General features: G+C 38.6%; 2 protein-coding genes across 2 annotated transcripts; both read left to right on the top strand.

The window, feature by feature from the left end:
- The first annotated feature begins 597 nt into the window (after window positions 1–597).
- cops8 (COP9 signalosome subunit 8) lies at window positions 598–15917 on the top strand. The gene is made up of 7 exons (XM_007238334.4): window positions 598–920; window positions 2244–2314; window positions 3593–3641; window positions 4149–4281; window positions 12550–12657; window positions 13951–14013; window positions 14476–15917. Exons 1-7 carry the CDS (start codon window positions 846–848, stop codon window positions 14553–14555), a joined length of 579 nt encoding a protein of 192 aa, XP_007238396.1. The 5' UTR covers window positions 598–845; the 3' UTR covers window positions 14556–15917.
- Window positions 6953–8843, top strand: trim63b (tripartite motif containing 63b). Its single transcript, XM_049484759.1, has one exon. The coding sequence runs from the start codon at window positions 7521–7523 to the stop codon at window positions 8553–8555; it is 1035 nt and encodes a 344-aa protein (XP_049340716.1). The 5' UTR covers window positions 6953–7520; the 3' UTR covers window positions 8556–8843.
- Window positions 15918–21874: the final 5957 nt, after the last annotated feature.

The following is a 21874-nucleotide window of genomic DNA, read 5'->3' as shown; positions in this document are numbered from 1 at the left end:
AAGGACACACCTTCGTAGACCGCGTCCTTCGAAGGATGCAGCCTCTGAATTGAGACACAGCTTATGACTGCTCATTACCCGAAGCCTCACTGAATACTGCTCACTAGTGACTCCTGCTGTATAAAGGGTTATACAACAGCATGAATGAATCCTGACCCACAGTATCCTGGAATGTCTGTGTATAAAATAAACGAATTATTCTACTCTGTTTTAATGAATATTAAAATGTCTGTTCATTTAAATATTATTAATTAAGTGTTGGTAAACACAAAGCTTACTGACACTGATGGCGAGAGTGCTTAGAACTGGGAGTAAAGGACACTAAACTGTAACAGAGCAGTAGGAGAAAACAGTTTTTAACTGTATTGTTGTTGCTGAGGCGATTTCCTATATTTGCTGACTGTTTGCAGCAGCTGTGATTGGCTGGCAGTGTTAGGGCGCTGAAAACCAGCATTGTGATTGGCTCAGTGGATCAGTTGTCGCCATCCTATTAAAAGGGCTCAGCTTTCCCATTCCCCCAATTACTTTCCTTCTCTCCACTCCTCCTCCTCATTTCCTCCACCTTCTTCTGGCGTTGGAGAAGAGGAGCAGGAAAGGACGCAGCCAGGATCCGACTCGGGACTCCTCGCTTCGATTGTCATCACTACCTGCAGCCCGGCGCTGTAATACTGCAGGCGGCCTGCAGGGGCGGTGCTGCCAGGAGCGTGTAAGAAAGCCGAGCGGTGAAGAAGAAGCCAGTGCACTGTAAGCTCCGGCTAACCGGAGCTAACCGAGGTTAAGAGTGGGTAACAGCGGCGGGGAACGGAGGGTAAGGGGAGCTGCTGGGTCCTGAACGGAGAGCGAGCATGCCGGTGGCGGTGGTGGTGATGGGGGAGAGCTGTGAGAAGCTGCTGGATCAGTGCGAGGCGCAGGAGCTGGAGGTGAGGAAGAGAGAGAGAGTGTGGGGAGCTCGGACTGAGGATTACTGTAGATTAGTTTAGTTTAGCGTTGTTTATTTAGTGAAGTAGGTTAGCTAGTTTAGTAATGAAGTGGTGAACTGGTGAGTGAGCGCTGGCGGAGCGGCCGGGGTCTTTATTATAACAGTTCCGCGGTTTATGTGCGGGATCACTGAAAACAGAGGTTGTTTATCTGAACATAAGAAGAATCCAGATCCAGAAAATCCGCGCCGTAGCTGTGCTGCGGCCGCAGGTCTGATTCTGTGTATCTCCGAGATGCTGCGGAGCTGCTCAGGCAGTGGGAGCGAAACCCTGGCGCGGATCATTCCTATCTGGACGTGGACTCTGCATCTACTGAACCCCCCCGCTTACTGCAGCTCTAATATCTACAATTGAATTGAATTGATACCAAACAGCCTCTAAAAACATTAATCACTCAGTGTTTTACCCCTTAATGTTGATGATGGAAAAACAACCTTTAAACAGCATCGGTTAGAGTTAAACTCTGACATTGAATCAATGATTATTTAAATGCCTTGAATGTTTAACACTCACAATAATGCTTATAGGAGAAAGCTGCTTCCCTCTAATAACATTAATAACAATAATATTAATTATAATAGTGGTGTTGGTGGTAGTAGTAGTAGTAGTAGTAGTAGTTAGAATAGTAACAATATCAATTATAAAATTAGGAGAATTATTATTATTATTATTATTATTATTATTATTATTATTATTATTATTATTATTATTATTCCTTTCTGGCAAGAACAAAGTACAGTCTAAAAGAATACAATACAAACAAGATATACATATTTATTGTTAGAGAATACAAACAACACAAATCCATAACACTGAATCAGCGTTGATTTATATTTGCAGTCTTATAATTTAGCAGAATTGTAATTTACGAGTGAATGGACTCTGTGTCTGGACTCGGCAGGTGTTTAGTGAAATGTTGTAGTCTTGATGAGCTGACCAGTATTCTCCCTTTTATATACCATAACATAGTTCTTACTAGTAATATTATCACATCTGCAGATCTGTAAATCAGTTCTGACTTGTCACAAGACCCACACCACGCATCTCTAATGTATTTCTTTGTAGTCACATGATTCACACATCCCAAATGTAATTCTGTGTAGTCACATGACCCACCTGAATCAGTTGTTCATGCAGCTACTAATCTTAAACTGCCTCTCGCAATAATACGCTTGGGTCTCTGCTGGAGTTTTGATGTGATTAATCAATCTTAGTAACTCTCTTTAATGCTCTGTTCTCATTGTCTGCTGTTTGCTGTGATTGCAGGCTCCAGGTGGCATCGCTACTCCACAGGTGTATTCTCAGTTACTGGCTCTGTATCTTCTCCACAATGACATGTAAGTTTTCGCACATCCTCCATTTTAGGAATGTGCTTAATTATAGACAGTAATGTCACAAACATTTTTGGCACAAAACAAAAGCTATATGACAATAGTGATCAGCAGTATTGTGTAGTGCTGGGTGATATGACAAAAAAAAAAGATTTTGATGGCTGCACAGTATATTGCATTTTTTTTTATTTACTCTTCTTACTTTATATATATCTTTGTACTGGGCTTTTATTTAGGTTTGTGACTATTTGTGACTTATTCCAGGAATATGTAGAATATAAAACATTAAGGGCGATATTGTACACCCTGTGCAAGGCACGTCGCAATGCTTGTTTCTGTCTTATACCCTGTCAACAGTTTATTTCTGTGCTGATTACAGTACTCTCAATCCAGTCCAGTGAAAGTGTGTTCAGAAAGCATTTAAAGATAAACGGGGAAGAGAATGCAATATGTGGAAGCGCCACGTTACAAAATAAACCAATCACATGACCCGCATGCGAACCCAGGCATGGTGAGCTTCCATACCCGAGTCCACTTAAAATGAACCTTAGACCACTGATTTCAGGAGGCCCAGGGCTTAAAAGCAACTTACACACTTAACTAAACATACCAGACCAGCGGAGAAAGTGCAAAATAAAGATGCAGAGCCTCTTCAAGCTGTTTACTATCAGATTGTTTTTTTAATGCTAATGCTAGCTAGCGTACTGTTCCTCTGGTCTTTGGCTGTGCTGTTCCACACAGTTCCCTTCAGCACTTTGAGTGGAGAACAGTATTATATAATTTGCTGCCTGTTGAACCATTACAGCTGTCTTTTCAGCTATGCTACAATATTTCGGAACATGAAAAATGCACACCGGATGTGAAAATAGAATCAGTATACCCAGCCCTACTATTTTCTGTATTAGCTTTTAATTGTTTACGTTTGCAGTTTATATGCAGCACTATGTGGCACTTTAGTTTTGCGATAGATATTTGTCACAATACTTTATCTTTGTTACATTTTACTGTTATTATTCTATACAGAATCAGAATTTACTGTTTATTAAATAGTCAAAATTAGATTACAGTATGTTTTGTGTCACCTGAATATATTAAACTGTTATACTAAATAAAGCTTTGCAGTTATATGTTCTTGAAATTAATTTAAAAAATAAATCTCTTTGTCACATAACATGGTGATTATTTTTTGGCCATATCTGACCACGATCTAATTCCTTTATGGTAATTCCTTATCAATTGATCACTTAAATTAGGTAACAATTTATATGTTCTGTGTTTTTGCAGGAACAATGCCAGATATCTTTGGAAGCGGATTCCACAGGCAATGAAAACGGTAATGTTTTAAAATTTAGTCTGCTTGTCCTTTTTATCCACTGTGTTAAAATAAGGACACTGCTGTTCTGTGTGTACAAACATTCTCTGTATTATTACGTATTTTATGATTGTATGTACTTTAAAAACACACTTTATCTGCTATTATTATCTCTCTCTATCATTTGTCTCATCTGGCTCTTTGCTGTAAGATATTAATATTTTTGAATAAAATAATGAACAGTAAAAATGTTTAATTATAGTTCATCAGGCATTTATCACAGATAATTAAGAATTTATTAGAGACAAGAAGAGACAGGCTGCACATTGTAGCTCTCATTAACTGTGCTAATTCAGTTTATTTTTTATCGCTTTACTTTTGTAGAGAAAAATCTGTTTTAGCAGAGTTTTATTTTAAGTTAAATGTATTGGTTTGTTGTAAGTTTTTCTTTGGAATAAAAGGATGTCATATACAAAATAACAGTTATTATCTAAACTGCTGTCCTGAAAATCACACATCTCTCCACAGGCAAACCCGGAGCTGGCAGCTATATGGGCAGTAGGACAGAGAATCTGGCAGCGAGACTTTCCGGGAATTTACAGCACCATCGCTGCCTACCAGTGGTCTGAAACCATTCTTCCTGTAATGGAGTCACTAAGAGGTATTTTAATCAGGCTGGGGAAAAATATTATGATGATTATTATCGATTAAAGGGGTGTAACAGGTATAAACCCCACGGTTCGGTATGTTTTCGATAAGGTTTGTGGAAAAAATAAAAAGGCTGGGCATTCTGTATAGCTTCTCTTTATTAACTTCATAATAACAATGAATCTTCATTACAATCATGTTTTGTTTTTTAGGATGGAATGTTGTGATGGGGCTCGAGCTCTTTTATTAAATTCTTGAAACCAGGGTTCTCTCCTACTGTCATCACAAGAGGATCCATCTTTTGGATCTTGTTGGAACAAACAAACAATGAGCCTGGTTGTGGCGCTTTATTAAGAATGAAAACAACAGCACTGTTTTAACTGCTTAAACTACGAATAGTTTAGTACAGTGTTTAAGTTCTTTTTAAGAAATATCAGCATTAGCTTATTAAAATTTAATTATATTAGAGGTGTCAATCACTTAAAAAAAACAAAAAAAAAAACACTTCAAATCATGTTACATTTTTTAATGCTGGAATTTCTCAGTATTATTGTGATTCTCAGTATTATCTACTCTCACTCTACCCTCGCTCTGCACTGACTCTACCCTCGCTCTGCACCTGCTCTGCCTCCGCTCTATACTGACATTTCTTATCTCGATAAATACCGATATCGAGTTATTGTCCAGACCTAGTCATGTAAAGGTCTGGGGAAATCTGCATTTATTTGTTAACCTTAAGCAATGTGCTGTGCTGAAATGAGCTCAAGGTGACTGGTGTGTAAAATAAAAATGAACACGTTTTGTTATTTTTCCTGCTGTTCTGAAAGCATTGGGTCTGAACTGTTTTGTGTACTGAACCGTTACTTTAGTGTACAGTTACAGCCCTAATAAACAGGGTTGTGCTATTTATAGTAGAGGTTTAGACAGGTTCTCATGTAAAGAGCTCCAGCGTGACGGCCATTGGGGGGGGGGTGCTTTCTATTCTTTAATTATTTTAAGCATGGCTTGTATTTTTATTTATTTTTTATTACTGAGCATATTTGAGTCTAGAGTGTCCTGAAAATATCCTCTGGCATGTGGGAGCATTTTCTATAATAGTTCTGTAATGTTTATTTGAATATAGGAGCAGTAATAATGAATTAGTGTACATTTCTAGTGTAGATAAATTAATAAATTATTGTAGAGTTCTAGTAAAGATAAATTGATTGAGTTTTAGTGTAGATAAATTAATAAATTAGTGCAGAGTTCTAGTGTAGATAAATTACTGTATAGACTCATATACTAGCCTGTGTCACATAGTTTTTTGTTGTTTGTGATACATTATTGATACATGGTGTCAGATATTTACAGTTTTATTTTTGGGCGCTCTAAATTCCCATAGCCCCCTCCCCCGCAAATTAGACTTACTGCTAAGTAGTTACAATACTTTAATATATAAGTTACTAAATGACTGCTTCATTACTCCACATGGGGGCCCTATAATCAAATAAACAGTGTAAACCTGTGGTAAAGAATATTGGTTTTCTAAATTTTGTGAAATTAACACCAGTTAATCCTGCTACTAAGTATTTTATCCTCTTCAGTAACGCAGATGCCGTAAAGTATAGTAGATAATTGATAGATTGAGTATAACAGAATCATAGTACCGTGATCTTGAGCAACATATCGTGACTTTATCATATTGCGAGATACCCCTGCACATTGCGTACATGTTGTGTTTTTTATTTTATGTGGACGTGTAAAACCAACACATCAAACAGACTGGATGCACCCGTAGGCCATCACACCTTAATAAACTCATTGATAACAAGTATATCTCTAGCCTTATATTGACCAGTGAAGTCTCAGCATTGTAACTGTGGCTGGTAAACCTGTAACAGTGGCACTCACACATTTTATAGTTATAGATCTGTCTGTCTGTCTGTCTGTCTGTCTGTCTGTCTATCTATCTGTCTGTCTGTCTATCTATCTGTCTGTTTATTAGTTCCTTCACATTATTGTAGTGAACTTTAAAGCTTTTTGTTTTATTTAGCACAGCCAACTTCATTATTTACTTATATTGCTGCTGCAGGACAGTGCTAAGGCCGGGCTTAAAGTAGCCTAAATTGTTTAGGGTGTGCTGCTGCTGCTGTTGTTTGTACAGACTGTGGATCAGGCAGTCAGCCATGGACATGTAGAGCTCTTGCCTAATCGTCTATCTTACACCGCCTTATGTCGTATCAACCCCAGCAGCAGTTATAGGTATTAGATTGTTGGTGTTGGTTGTTGTTGTTGTTGTTGTTGTTATTATTACTTACTTTTGTGAAGATTTAAATGGAGAATTTTGTTTACAGTGGACTTTCAGTGTGGGATTTGGAGTACAGGTATTTTAGGCTGTTGTGAAGTGTGATTCTGGAACTGTATAAAATGAGTTTGTAAATGGCAGGTGGTTTTGTGTTTTTTTTTTTTCCTTTCCCATTTTTTTCAGAATGTGTTGACTTGTTGATTGCATTTCAAGAACAGCTCCATTTGATCACTGTGTGCTCGCACCTCCCAAAGATCAAGGAAAGTTAAATATAGTCCTTCCTCCATGCAGCTGTAAACTTTCACATTAAGTGCGGAGTTACAGAAACACCTTGCTCAAGTTACTCAGTAAAAAGGCAAAAATGAAGCCTAACTGATTATCTGTGAGATACATTTTTATGTATTTAGTACATATTTGGACTTTAGACTTTAGTACCATTTGACCTCAAATGGTTGTTGTGCAGTACTTAAAAAATAGTAGTTCTTATTGTTTAAAATATAAACACACCAAATGTTAGCAGCTTTGTGTAGTTTTTATTTGAAAGCTGTCAGAATAACTATATTAAGGAGTGAGTTTGGCAAGACAGTAAATAAGATTATTTTAAGTTTAAATGTGGTGAGACAGATCCGTGTCTTTGTCACATGTGTCATGTTTATCAGAGATGTTTTCTGGTGGAGATTTTGTCACTAGGAGGGTGAGGAGCATGACGTTACCTCGGTTAGAAGCTGGTGGAAGGTTGGGGGTGTAGCTTCTCTGAAAACAGACTTAAAAACAAACTGAGAAGAATGTGTGCCCTGATTGGCTGGGGGGTATTAGGTGTCACCAGCTGCAGGGGGGTGGTATAAAGCCCTGGGCCACTGTGCGCTCACCAGAACCAACAGCTGAACGGGCATGCACACACAGTAGTGGCAAAAGTACAGTGACTGTCAAATTCTGCGAAAGATTTCTTACTTCCCCACAGAGCGCAGATGGAAATCCAAAGGACTGGATCCCTGCTGGGGTCTCCGAACAACATGGAGAGTCTGGAGAAACAGCTCAGTTGTCCGATCTGTTTAGATATGTTCACTAAACCGGTGGTGATCCTTCCCTGCCAGCATAACCTGTGCCGAGGATGTGCAAGCGACCTTTACGACTCCAGAAACCCGTACAGGTTTTCCGGTGGGGTCTTCAGGTGCCCCACCTGCCGCTTCGAGGTGGTTCTTGATCGTCACGGTGTGCACGGGCTCCAGAGGAATCTTCTGGTGGAGAACATTATCGACATTTATAAACAGCAGCAAGAAGGAGGCAGTGGAGCGTCCGAGCCTCCTCTAAAGCCTAAGTCCTCCACCGAACCAATGTGCGAGGAGCACGAGGAGGAGAAGATCAATATTTACTGCGTGACCCACCAGGTTCCCACTTGCTCAATGTGTAAAGTGTTCGGTCAGCACAAGGACTGTGAAGTGTCGCCCCTTGCCAGCGTTTACCAGGCCCAAAAGGGTGAGCTAAGCAATGCCATTGACGCTTTGGTGACGGGCAACGGGCGGCTTCAGGCCCTGTTAAATCAGATGGAGGACGCTTGTAAAGCAGTTCAGGACAATGCCCAGCGTGCGAAACAGAGGTTAAGTGAGTGCTTCGACACGCTCTACACCGCCCTCGAGGAGCGGAAGAGTATTCTCTTAGAGCGAATTGGCAAAGACCAGGATGAGAAAGTGGCAGCCCTGCGGCAGCTGGCCAGACGTTACGGAGACCGCCTTCAGGCTGGAACGGAGCTCACCGATACCGCAGTGCGTGCCCTCGAGCAGAGCGGTGCCGCAGAGTTCCTGCAGTCTTCCAAGGGCCTTATCGCACAGACCAAAGAAGCCTCCAAGAGCTCGCTAGCTGAGGAGAGACCTGAGCCTGGTTTCGAGAGAATGGACCATTTTACCCTGTCCACAGAACATGTTGAGGCATTGTTGTCCAAGATGGACTTTGGAGCAGTCGATGAGGAAGAGTTTGAAGATGCAGAGGAAGAGGAGGAAGAGTAAACTGCACGTGTACAGCGTATCAGTTATCAGGGAGCTAGAATGGCGTGAAGCCGAGAGGGGAAAAACCCCGGAGGCGTAATGACGGACAGCAGATATTTATAGATTTGAGCTGGTTTATGGTGCGTGTTGCTGCTAAGCAGTATGAATACTGGACGATATCTTGGTGCCATTTTTATACTTTTGTATTTTTAGTTGTTTGATTATGTGTCTGTGTGCTCAGTATATCCTGGTGTTTTTTTTTTCTTCTGTATTTCTGGCAGAAATAAATGGTACACATGCCAGTCTGTACGGTGTGGTCCTGCTGCTGTTCATGTCTGTCAATGCTGTAAATAGTTTTTCAGCTCTTCCAAAGCTATTCTTGTGCTTTTGTCATAGTCATTGTCCTGCAGATTTACACTGAACACTTATACAAATCTAGAATTGAATTCACATTTATTAATGAAATGTTGTGTTTAATTCCTCTACTTTTCCAGCCTACAACAAACATGTCTGTCCTGCCCTCTGAAGCCTGGTCATCTCTTTTAGCTCGTCTCTCACAGTCCGAGAGGCAGGCTATATTTAAAATGTCGGCATGCCAGATATGATGGAGAGCTTAGAATAGTATGTCATGCTAGGACGGGTGGGGGGAGAAACCTGTTTATGGCCCTCGTCCCCTTCTTTCTCCACTGACTTGCTCAGCAACTTATGCAGCCAGGCTTTTAGGGTCATGTTTTAGGGCCAAACTTGCCAGCATGAATGCTGCTAAAATAATCACCAGACAACATGTTTAAAAGTACCCAGGACATTCTGTTGGAGGTACACCACTGTAGGGAGCCAAAACCACCCGTATAACAATGACTGACTTGTACACGTACAGTAGTAGAAGGTGAACTAAAGGGCACTCTGAAAGCGCACGGCACCTTCCTGTTCTGGTTTACAGTGCGAGCGCAATCCACAAAATAATGACCGAAAACACTGAGAAAGCTGCAGAATTATGTTTAGGATTAGAATATGAGCGTGAGGGAGATAAAAGCAAATAAAATCAAACTGTTAAAAAAAGAAAAAACGTTTTACACGTTAGAATGTTATAATCACCGGCTCCAGGGTGCACACATGAGTTTCTTCACTTGTCCGCTGATTGTGCGCAGCTGTTCTTACACATTTTTCTTAAATAATAGGTCTATGCTTCTTCAGTGTTGCAATGTTAATGAACATCATTCTGAACAGATTTCGCTCATTCAAACCCCCGAAAACAGTCAGCTTATGGGGCCGTTGGGCTCGGGCTCATAATGACAGTTTATGGGTCGAGTTGGGTCGGGCTCGGGCAGAACGTGCACCAGAACGTGGATTTTTGGGGCCCGATCTAAGCTCTAGTTCTAATCCCACATTTACCTTAGCAGTGCTATTGAAAATGGATATATATATGTATTTACCTCTGCAGTGCTATTTTAATCATATGTTTACATAAATTTACCTTTACATTTACGTTTCATGGATAATATTATTTGTTATGTTGAGTTTGCTGTTCAGCTTCTCTTTGCAGGAGTCTTCTGGAAGACACTCCCAGCCAAAAGCCTTTAAAAATACTGGAATATCGTTTTGGTTTTAATTGAATGTAAAAAAGAAAAATCCTGAGAGACTACATAACTGATTTCATACAAATACAAATGGTTTATAGCCAATAATAGGCCTGCAGATTGTTAATTTGTTCAGCAGGGCTCTAGAGTGCAACCTTATTTCACAATAGTGCAACTTTTTATTTTTTTTCTGGTCGCACCAGCGTGACCAGCCGTCTCCTTGTGATTTCAAGGCTCCTATCCCTGTCTAAACCAGAGCGAGTGAAGGGCGGAACCCCACTGTGATAATTATATTCCAACATCACTCAGAATCAAAAGCTTAGATATACAGTTAGCATGGCCAGTTAGCCGTAAGCCGCTAGCCATCTCCATTAACACCAGCAGTCAGTTAGCCTAGCTAGCATTAAGCTGTCAGCTGTAATCCAGTGTTGTGCAGGTGGTGAACTACAGCCATAATCCACATCTAATATCAAACCACAGACTCTACCCACTCTAACTAGCACTAAGAAATCAATCTGTTATAAAAAAAAAAAACAGTGATTAATTCAGCTCGGAAATACAGTTAGCCAGGTAGCCATTAGCCATTGCAGCTACGTGTCAGATACGTGTCATAATAAGTCATCAGATCAGCTTGTAGGCTTACACTTTTTAACCAAGAACAATAAGGAAAATCAATTTTATTTTATCTTGACCTTACTAAGTACATTTTTGATCAAAATATGGTCAAATATCTAAATTATCTTAATAATTGCATCTAATTTTAAGTGTTTTAAACAGACCTGGTGTAGATTATTACTGCAGTGCAACACATTTCAACTATTAATGTAAAAATGGCTTAGGGTGTAGTTACTCTTTAAGATGTATTTAAGTAACCATTGGCATGTGTGAAAAAAATGATGTTTTATTAAAGTGAATAAAGGTGCATCAAACTATATAAAACTGGTCTTGGGTCATGGAGAACAATCCATAAGATATTGAGCTATAAGATGTTCAGTTTGAAGCCCTTAAACACGTGCACAATTTTACCATTAATCTTGAGAGTTTTAAGATGAAATTTAAGATCAGTAAAGCACTTTTCTGTCTATTACCTTCCTCATAGAATTGTGCTTCAAATAAAAAACTTTATGCTGACCAGATTGTTTTACAAGTCAGTACTGCCTAGATGGACATCACTAAAAAAATAAACCTGTAAAACTGCGATGTTAAAGGCAATGCAATTGAAAATTTGGGTGCACCTAACATTTGTGCTGGAAAAAAGTTAGGCGCACCAGTGCAAAAAATTAGTCTAGAGTCCTGTTCAGGTTGCTTAGTTGAGTAACCAAAGCACAAGATCTACTCACTTTCTAATACAAACACTTGTACAGCTTTCTTTTTAGTGTGTTTTCATGCAAACTGTAAATGCAGACTCACGGTAGAGATTCTGTTTTTCACAGAACTCCCGAACTGCAACATTTTTTTTCCTGCTGTAAATTACTAGGTTATTAATTTTTTGGGTAATATTGTGCTTAGCCATTATATTTGGTAACTTGTTTAAGACTTGGGACTTGATTTGGGATGTTGGTGTCCATATTTCAGACTTACTTGTTAGCTGCCACTTAATTTCTTGTTCCCATGTCTGCTATTGTGTATAAGCAACAAAACTTCTAAAGCTCATTTTAAAGTGAAAATACGGTTTTGTATTGATATGCACTGACCTTACTAAACTTTTATCTTACTGAGCTTTTACCTTACCTTACTTTACTTATAACATACTATATTTTACCAAGATTGAGCTACAGTCGCTTTCCACTCATCATGTCTCTTTCTGGCAATGAACTCCACTTTAGGGACTGTAGGAAAAATACTGGACAAAATAAGTAATGGAAAATAAATATATTTAATATTCTCATTACGTCAAATTTAAATATATGTCTTTATAAATTAGTGTTGATTTGACACTGAAGTCCTATTTTGAGAGAGTTTAGTTTGGATTTTATTTTTATTAGATTTATTTCTTATTTGTTTTGTCCTGTAATTGTACCATGCTCCCTAACAGTGTCAATGCTGCATGAAAGAGACATGAGGGGAGAGGCACTGTGGATCAGTCCCAGTCAAATATAGTATTATTTATTTACCTCAGACCTGAGCTGCCTGTCAGGGTTTTCTATTGTGCTGAAACTTGCTGTGTTTATTGGAGGTTGATGTGTAGATGCACTGTGTTTTATTAGAAAGGCGTTGGACACTAAAGTGTTGGACAGCATTAGTCCTTTTAGTGTTAAACACAGTTTGAAGGCATAATTTGAATTGATGTGTTTTGTTCATCTGCGCTTAGTTTTTAGACTCTTCTATTGTCTTCCACCAGACTTGTTGAAAATGTGCATTGCTCTGTGAGTCTTATTTTGCTTGATAGATCACTCAATAAGCTTGTTTTTTAACCTGTGTTTTTATTTTACCTCTAGAGTCTACCCGCAGGAGGGCGTATGGACTCGTAGCTCAAGCTTATACTTCGATCAGTGCCGAGGACTTTGCCTCGTTTGTGGGATACTCAGTTGAAGAAGCTGTAAAGGGTAAGTAAATAAAATGATCAAATGATCGCAGTATTGGCTTTTGGAATACTGATAATATCACAAGGCTGCAATATGAAAAAGAGCCTTTAACCACTATTGGCTAGATTTTAAATCCACTGACCCTAATGGGCTCAAGTTTGTGCCTGAATATTCAACATGCTGTTTAAACATCCCAAAAACTTGCTCAATAAAATAATACCAAATACAGTTAATACATATTCTCTAGCATTTCAGCTTATAATGTAGAAGAGGGGAATTAATTACTCAGGAAAAAAAATAATAATAATTTTACACATTCTATAGTTTAAAATAGAGATTGAGATTGACACACACACTACTCAGACTGACTGAGATGAACCTGCACACACAGAGGAAGTACAACACTAGCTGTTAATAAGAGCTCTTGGTGCAGATCTGGTCAAAGCCAGATCTGCACCAAGAGCTCTTAGAGCTTCCAGTACGGCTCGGCTCGAACCTCCATCACTCAAAACACACAGAAAACAGACATCCAGACTCTTCTCTGTGCTGGCACCAAGGTGGTGGAATGAACTTCCACTAGTTGTCAGAACAGCAGAGTCACTCGCCATCTTCAAACGTCGACTGAAGACACATCTTTTTAAAGAGTTCCTAAACTAAAAAAAAAAAAAAAAAAGTTCCCAGGGTTCTAAACATGATTAAGTTCTATATATCTCTTGATCCTAGTCTACAAACTAGCTTTGGATATCTTAAGTAACTTTGAAGCACTGTTGTAAGTCGCTCTGGATAAGGGGTGTCTGCTAAATACCATAAATGTAAATGTAATAAGCATCTCCATCTGTGCACCAGCTCTATAGTTTATTCTAGTGTTTGCGTGAGGAACTGCAGCTTCCTTTTACAAAGGAGCCTCTTTAGTGAGACTTGCACTGAACAAATTAAAGGTTAAACAATATTTACAGCAAACGACAAGCAAATAAAATAAAAACATTTTAATTATCTGTAAATGCATAGGTCTGTGCATAGGTTTAGGCAATACAAGTGTGACAGAAGCTAAGAGTTTTAAAAAAGTTAAATCTAAACCATATTCTCCATATCATACAGATGAACAATTGGTGCCATATAATTTAGAACTAGGTCTGCATTTGCATATTATGCCAGAAATTGAACCTTTTGATTCAACAAAACTCAATCTCTGTGTATCGTCATTAACCTTGCTATGCCTCTCCAGTCTATGCTGTAAGAGGTGTCATTGTGCCAGTTTGTGCTTGAACCCGTAGTTTGCCATTAATTTTTAAAATGTATTCTGTATTTTTGCAGGTGTGGTCAGTCATGGATGGCAGGCGGATCCCAACACTCGCATGATAATGCCACAGAAACCAGGTGGGGGCACTGTTTCATTTTGTGTGAAAAGGAAAGAGGGGACTTCCCACCCCCCCCTTCCAACTAACACCCCCTCCCCTTTTAGACCCTTCACATCTGAGTCATTCCTCTATAATGTTCCAGTCACTCTCTCCCAGGCTGTTTTCTCCATGGTTTTCATAACATTCACATGGAAACACATGAAGTACTGCCCCCATCGACCCCCCCCCACCACACTGACTCCCTCCGTCCCAACAACCCCCCTCCCACTGCCACTCACCCCTCCCCTCCCTGGCCCTCGCCAGACTCTTCTTTTTTCTTGGCTCTTGTCTTCTCATATTTTGGTGCTCTGTGCTTTCCTTTAGACAGACTGTTTCACCATGGTTTTCATTATCTCTCTCTCTCTCTCTCTCTCTTTCTCTCTCACACGTCCCACCCCCCCATCCCCTCTTTTTCTTTCCTCTTTTTCTCTCCTCTCTCTAGATCCGCCTCCAGTCTCTTTGGTTCCAAACGAGCAGCAGCTGGCCAGACTCACTGACTACGTGGCTTTCCTTGAGAACTGATAAAGCCTGATTAAAAAAAAATTATAAATCTTCTTATCCTCTCACCTACTTCATTCGTACAGAAGACACAAGTGCATCCCTTCAGTTCTCGGCTCATACTGATCTTCTCCTGCAGACATTTCCTTTAAAGCATCGCCCTGCCTGCCTCCTCATTCATCTGTATATATGTTCTGTTTAGCAGCCTTAGTTCATATGCATCGTTAGCATGCAGGTTTTGCATGGCCTGGTCTGTTTGTGCTCCAACATAAACACAAAAACATGTCATAACAATAGGAAAGCAATAGTCACTGATTTATTGCTTTGCATAATTTATTAACAGTTCCAAAATGTTTTGACTAAGTAAAATCTAGTTAATTAGGCTAATAGGTTTGCACAGTGCAGACAGTTAAACACTCCTTGCATTCCAAAAACTACTGCTTTACTCCTGTCATGGAGTAACAACACTGAGGACACCTTCACACAGTAGATAAAAGTAACCCAAATATGATTTTCTCAACAAATCCGATGTTTAAGGCTGTTCACATTAGTCTGAACAGTACACGCTCCTAAACTGACACTCATGCGCTAAAGAGCAGCGCTTCATGTGAAGTTTCGGTTTCACCTTCTCCAGCATCTCAGGAGCTATCAAGCAGTTCCAGTGTTTGGACAGCATTATTCAGTCATGTTCACTTTGTTAGGTTGTGTCTTTCATTTCTTTAAACTTTTGTTTTTAAGCTTCTATTTGATTTTGATGCTGCAGCAGCTCCCTCATCTGGTCATGTTCAGCCATCACATTTAAAATCAGTGCAGTTGCATCAGTTTGAACAGAGACACCAGTCAAAATATTGGGGTGGTACCTCACTATCCCACCACTGATCGCCTCACTTACTGTTGCTCTTTGTATTAACGGAAGTTACATTCATTCCAGTCTGGCTGTTCAGACTGATTTGTTTCGGATTTGGATTTTATTGGCTCTTATAAAAGTGGCTCAAATTAGAACGGAAAATATCAGACACTGCTACACAGACTACATCTGTGTCACTGGAGAGAAAAGACCAAATTTAGGTGAATTTTATCTGCTGTGTGAACAGAGGCTAAATGCATCGATCCTTGTGCGTGTATTACATGTTCAATTCCGTTTATTGGACAAATGCAGGAGTGCGTTTGTTATTGTGATCACCATGAGCTGTATTGTGATCTGGTAATAAATATATAATATTCTCAGTTGTGCTTTAATGGAAGGTTGTGCATTGCTCTGTCTGTAAGACTTTTGAACTCGGCTTTGTTTTGTTTAGTTTTAGTTTTTTTGTGAAATGTCAAATTTATCAGTGGAAGCATCCACATACACAGCAGTGCAGCAAATAAATTGGTTAAAATATTGGACTTTGAGGATTTTCTTGTTCTACAAAGTTATTAGCCACAGCGCTAAATAAACAAGTAACTGCTCCTTATTGTTAGTAGTTAGTTACCAGAGGTGGAAAGTAATTAATTACATTTACTCAATTTACTGTAGGTGAGTAGATTTTATGAATAATTTGTAATTTTTAAGTAGCTTTTAAAATAGGTAATTTTACTTTTACTCAAGTACATTTTAACACAAGTAATCTACTTTGCTACATTGGAAAACTCCCAATTAGTGAGTACAAAATAAAATGCTAGGGGAAAAAAATAAAAAAATAGTCTGTAAAATAAAAAAATAGTCTGTAAAACTATAAAAATACGTTTTATAGTCACCTATATGACCATAACATTTTAACAGTAAAGAAAAAAAATGGATCATAGAAACCTATGTCACTTGTTCTTGAAAATGTTTTATGGGGTGGTGTGAACAAATACTGCCTGAAAGGTCCAAATTATTATGTGGAATAATAGTTCATTAAAAACTATTTAATTTTTGATTTGTTGTACTTTTTTAAATCAAATATTTAACTTTTACTCAAAGTACATTTTAAATTGACTACTTTTTTACTTTTACTTGAGTAGATTTTTAGATGGGTACTTTTACTGGAGTAGAATTTTAGCAAAGTAAATGTACTTTTACTCAATTACAATTTTTTTCAGTACTTTTCCCACCTCTGTTAGTTATGCACTGTTTCACATTTGCTGTGCATGGGGAAATCTTGTATCTGCAGTGGTTTGTTCTTTTCTGGTAAAACACCAGTCAATCACTGACTGTAAGGGTGGTCTGAATACAGGGCATCAGCACCCAGCTTTGTAGTAGTTCTAGTAGGTGTAGTAATCATTGAAGTGTTTCATGTAATTATCTATTAGTGCAGTGTGACAGGGACCATTTTTCTGTTGTGTTGCTGTGCTAATAGCTAGTCACTGTATGGACTGAAAGATGCACTCTGGAGAGGGGTATCTGATAAGTGGGTTTTCTCTTTTCTCCATAAGACGGTCTAGTGTTACACATTATTCAAATATTATTTACAGTCAAACAGCAAATGCTAGACCAAACCAATGAACATCAGCTGATAGTGATGCATATCTTTTCAGCTTTGGTAGAAAAAAAAGAATTATATTCCTGCAGTCCTCATCACAGACTGCATGACTTGTTTGTGACATCAAAGAGGTTCACAGGTCTTGTACAGTCCTTACAAGACCTTTTGTGCCTTCCTATTTGGGACCTGATTTCTGGCAGTAGCAATGGTTAATAGTTAACATGTGTCAAATCTTGTGTTTGTAGAATAGTTTCACTATTCTTCAGTGTCCATTCTTTCTTTCATCTGTGCTTCCTTCCTTTTACCCACCAACAGTGGGAAGTTTTTCCACTCATAAATGTTTCAAATCATCAAATTAATTTAAATATTAGTCAAAGACAACACAAGTAAACACTAAATGCTATTTCTAAATTGAGTTGTTTATTATTAAGGGAGAAAAAAAATCCAAACCTACATGGCCCTGTGTGAAAAAGGGTTTGCCTGCTAAACCTAATAGCTGGCCAGGCCACCCTTAGCAGCAACAACTGCAATCAAGTGTTTGCGGTAACTTGCAATGAGTCTTTTACAGCGCTGTGAAAGATTTGTGGTCCACTCATCTTTACAGAATAGTTGTAAACCCTCCAATGCCACAGCATCTCAACAGTATTCAGGTCAGGACTTTAACTCGGCCACTCTAAATCTTCACTGTTTTTCTTCAGCCATTCAGAGGTGGACTTGCTGGTGTGTTTTGGATCATTGTGCTGCTGCAGAACCCAAGTTTGTTTCAGCTTGAGGTCATAAACAGAGGACCGGACATTCTCCTTTACTATTTTTTGGTAGACAGTGGTATTCATGGTTCCATTTAGTCTTCCAGGTCCTTAAGCAGCAAAACAGACCCAAAATGTCTTCATAACCTTTTTTTCAGGCTGATAGATCTCATTTAATTTCTTTCTCATTTATTCCTGTATAGTGGTTTGCCATATCATATCGTACGCAATAATAACATTTTTGAATATCGTGAACGATATTATACTCTAAAAATACCGTGCCATATCACTCACCCCCACTTACTACATCAGGGTACTACTTTTTTGGCACTGTTTTAATTTTCCATTACATATCTACTGTCTGTCCAGTATCATTTATTTTACTTTAATCCTGGTTACATGGAGATATTTAGAGTGCAATATAAGTCGTCATGACATTCTTGATCATTGACTTCTGTTACAAATCTGATCAAATTCTTGAATTTTTTTTTTATCTCAGGTAGGGGTGTTACATAAATCGTATGCAATAATAAAATGAAATTTTCATTTTGTTGCAGTAGTGTATTCTTGAAAAAAAAAAAGTAATAATAATTTATATCGCGTATCGAGAATTTTTTATAGCGATAATACTGTGAAATATCGTGATATTATTTTAGTGCCATATCACCCACCCCAATTCCTGTGTTTATTTGGATATTGGCACGATGTCTAGCTTCTGAGTATCTTTTGGTCTGCTGTGTATTATCAGTCAGGTTCTATTTAAGTGATTTCTTGATTGAAAACATAACAAATTATAACAAAACACAGTGGAGGAAAAACCTAAAGATCTGTTGCACTGATATTGGTACCCATTTCAGTTAATCAGTATGGAAACAAAATTTCACTTACCTGTTCTCAATAAATAAATGAGAATCAATTGTGATAAATTGTCAGTGCCCATGTGACATAAATGACCATATGAGTGATATGTTTAGTGTTTTAAAAAGTCATGCTATTCCTTGTTCTTTTGTCACAATGCTGGACAAAGAAACTGTATGAGGGTATAAGCTAATCATCAAATATCTTGGTATGCCTGCTTCAACAGTTCATAATGAGGTTTGTTTGTGACAGTTTGCCAAACATGGAACTTTCAGTAACCTCCCTGGACATGGAGGGAAGAGGAAAATTGATGTCTGTTGAAGGTTGGTTGCTAGAAAAACACCATGCCAAACACCCAAAGACCTAAAGGCCAGTCTGGAACAGTCTGGGGTCATGGTTTCAGCAAACCTCGTACACCACACACTAAACCAAGCTGAGCTTTATGGGTGAAGGCCAAGGAAGAGACCACTGCTAAAGAAAAGAAACAAAAAGGAATGACTCATGTTTGCCAAAGAGTACCGGGACAAGCCTCATGAAACAAGATGGATGAAACAAGAAAGAGAGCTTTTGGTAATGCACACCAACAGTTTGTTTACAAACGAATGCACTGAAGTGTAAAGGAAATGAACGCCCTACTAACAGTTGAGCACGGTGGAGGATCCACAATGCTGTGGGTCTGCTGTGCTGTGGGTGGTACTGAAGGGCTTCACTGTATCACAGAAATCATTAAAGGAATTGTCAAAAGAGTTTAGAGCAAATGTACAACCGTTTTATGTTGAAGATCATGGGTCCTCCAGCAAGACAATGATCCAAAGCACACATGCAAAAGGAATAGTTAAATAGGGTAAAAACACTATACAAAAATGGCTGGCAATCAGTCGAGGTCTCAATCCTATTCTTTGGGCTGGGCTGAAACCTGACACTGGGGAAAAGAACCCTACAAACATTCAGGAGCTTGAACAAACTCCAAAGGAAGTGGCAGAAAATATTATATGAGAAATACATGAAGTTTATAGATGGCTTCTAGAAACATTGGAAGGCTGTCATTACTGCTAAAGTGTGCAACTAAATATTAAGGAAGGGATGCTTTATTGTCTTAGAAATGAATAAATGTAAGCTGAAAACCTTATATTAGTTTGGACCTCCAATTAAAACAATCCTGATGATCCACAGTGGTGTGAAAACGTGTTAGCCCCTTAATGATTTTTTCCCCCCATGTTCGTTAAAACAACGACAGAAGTAAACACAAAATGCAGTTTTGATGAAGGTTTTCATTATTAAGAAAAAGAACATTAAGGCTTGTCTTAATTTTGACAGAAAACATCTTGATGATCCCTAAGACTTCTGGAAAATACTATAATAAGTTAAACTTTTGGAAGGTGTGTGTCAAATTTTATCTGCCATATAAGTAACACCTAATTTTTTAAAAAGAGCACTGTATCCACAGTAAAATACAGTTGGGATAGCGTGATGATCTGTGGCCGTTTTGCTGCTTCAGGGCCTGGAAAACTGTGATAAATGGAACTATGAATTCTGCTGTTTAACAAAAGTCCCGAAGGAGAAAATCCAGCCATCTGTTTATGACCTCAATCTGAAACAAACTTGGGTTCTGCAGCAGAACAATGATCCAAAACACACCAGCAAGTCCACCTCTGGCTGGCTGAAAAAAAAAATAATAAAGTGAAGACTTTGGAGTCACCTAGTCTACGTCCTGATCTGAATCCGATTGAGATGCTGTGGCATGACCTTAAAACAGTTTCATGCTCAAAAACCCTCCAATTTCGTGAGTGGAAAATTCCTCCACAGATCTGTAACACTCACTGCAAGTTGCGAGAGCTTAATTGCTGTTGCTGCTGCCCCTGCTGCTTCACACAGGGCCATGTAGGTTTGGATTTTTCTCCCTAATAATAAAAAGCCTTCATTTAAAAACTCAATTTTGTGTTTATTTGCATTGTCTTTGACTAATATTTTAATGTTTTTGATGATCTGAAACAGTTAAGATAGACAAAATTGACAAACGTGCAAAAACATGCAAAATGTGGTACATTTCTGTTGATTTCTTTAGATGTTGTTCAGGTTAAGGTTAATCATGGTGAGCATGACATAGTATTATGACATAGTTGTCATGTGAAACTCTAGAGTATACTAACATACTAAAAATGATTGATGTATGGCTCTTTGCTGTATCCGTAGAGCAGGATTACCCACATAATCCCATCGGCTCTGTCCTTCCTTCTTTGTGCAAATTCATTGTGAAAGTATTGGGACAGGAACTCTTCACACAGAGTTTGGTGTTTATGTAAAAGTTGTGTGTGGAGGCTCCAGTAGCCAGCGCAGCATTCGCAGGGGAGGAACATGGAACGGTCAGTTGATTATTTTTCAGCCTGTTATTGAATTTCCACAGACTGACCAAATGTGATAAACATCTTTACACAGAAATACAGCGATCTTGGGCCGCTGACAGGATCACAGCCCAGCTGCACTGCATCTGATGTGTTCTGCTGTTCTTAGGACGGTGAACATCTGCTCCTGGGCTGACTGACTGTCTTAAGCGAGCAGAAGTCGGGGGAGTGGGCCGGCTGTCTGTAATTGTTCCCACAGCAAGCATAAGAAATGCATCTGGTTCTGGCACATAAACCTATGGCTTGTTTTTCATGTTGCGTTTGTTTTTTATGATGGCGGAGGTATTTACTGTTGTTAGGGTCATAAGCAGAGATTGGGTTAAGTAGGAATAACAGTAGGAGAGAAGTGCTGGTCGTTCTCTGTGTGAGTTTCTTATAAATGCTTTTAGATGAATGTGCAATCTTGTCTTTGGGCTCATGGGGTACTGTAAACTTCATTTTGGTTTGAATTGTTCTGGTGATCGCACTTCACATTTATATTAGGTTTATTCTTAATCTGTATAGGATAAGCAAGATTAAGATTGTATATCCTTCTCACATCCAAAAATAATAGGGGTGTGACGAGACACTAATATCACGAGACGAGACACGATACTGGGTTCACGAGAACGAGACGAGATTTAAAAATAAAATTTTAAAGAAAACGTCAAAAATGAAAAATGGCTTGAAAACTAGAGTTTTATTTGACAAAATCATATAACTCAAAATTAACAGACTGGTTTCTCTCACACATTGATTCTATTAGAAATAAAAATAAGAATAAAAAATAAAAATAAAACTTATATAGTGCTAACAATAAGTGCAAACCACAACCATATATTATATGTCATATATATGTTATAAGTCATATTAAGCATAGGGTTTGTGTTTTTTTTTTTCTCCTGAATCTCTTG

The sequence above is a fragment of the Astyanax mexicanus genome, chromosome 11, assembly GCF_023375975.1.
Source record: "Astyanax mexicanus isolate ESR-SI-001 chromosome 11, AstMex3_surface, whole genome shotgun sequence".
NCBI lineage: Eukaryota > Metazoa > Chordata > Actinopteri > Characiformes > Acestrorhamphidae > Astyanax > Astyanax mexicanus.
The sequence above is the reverse complement of the archived record's forward strand: the minus strand, read 5'-3'. Positions and strand labels throughout refer to the sequence as shown.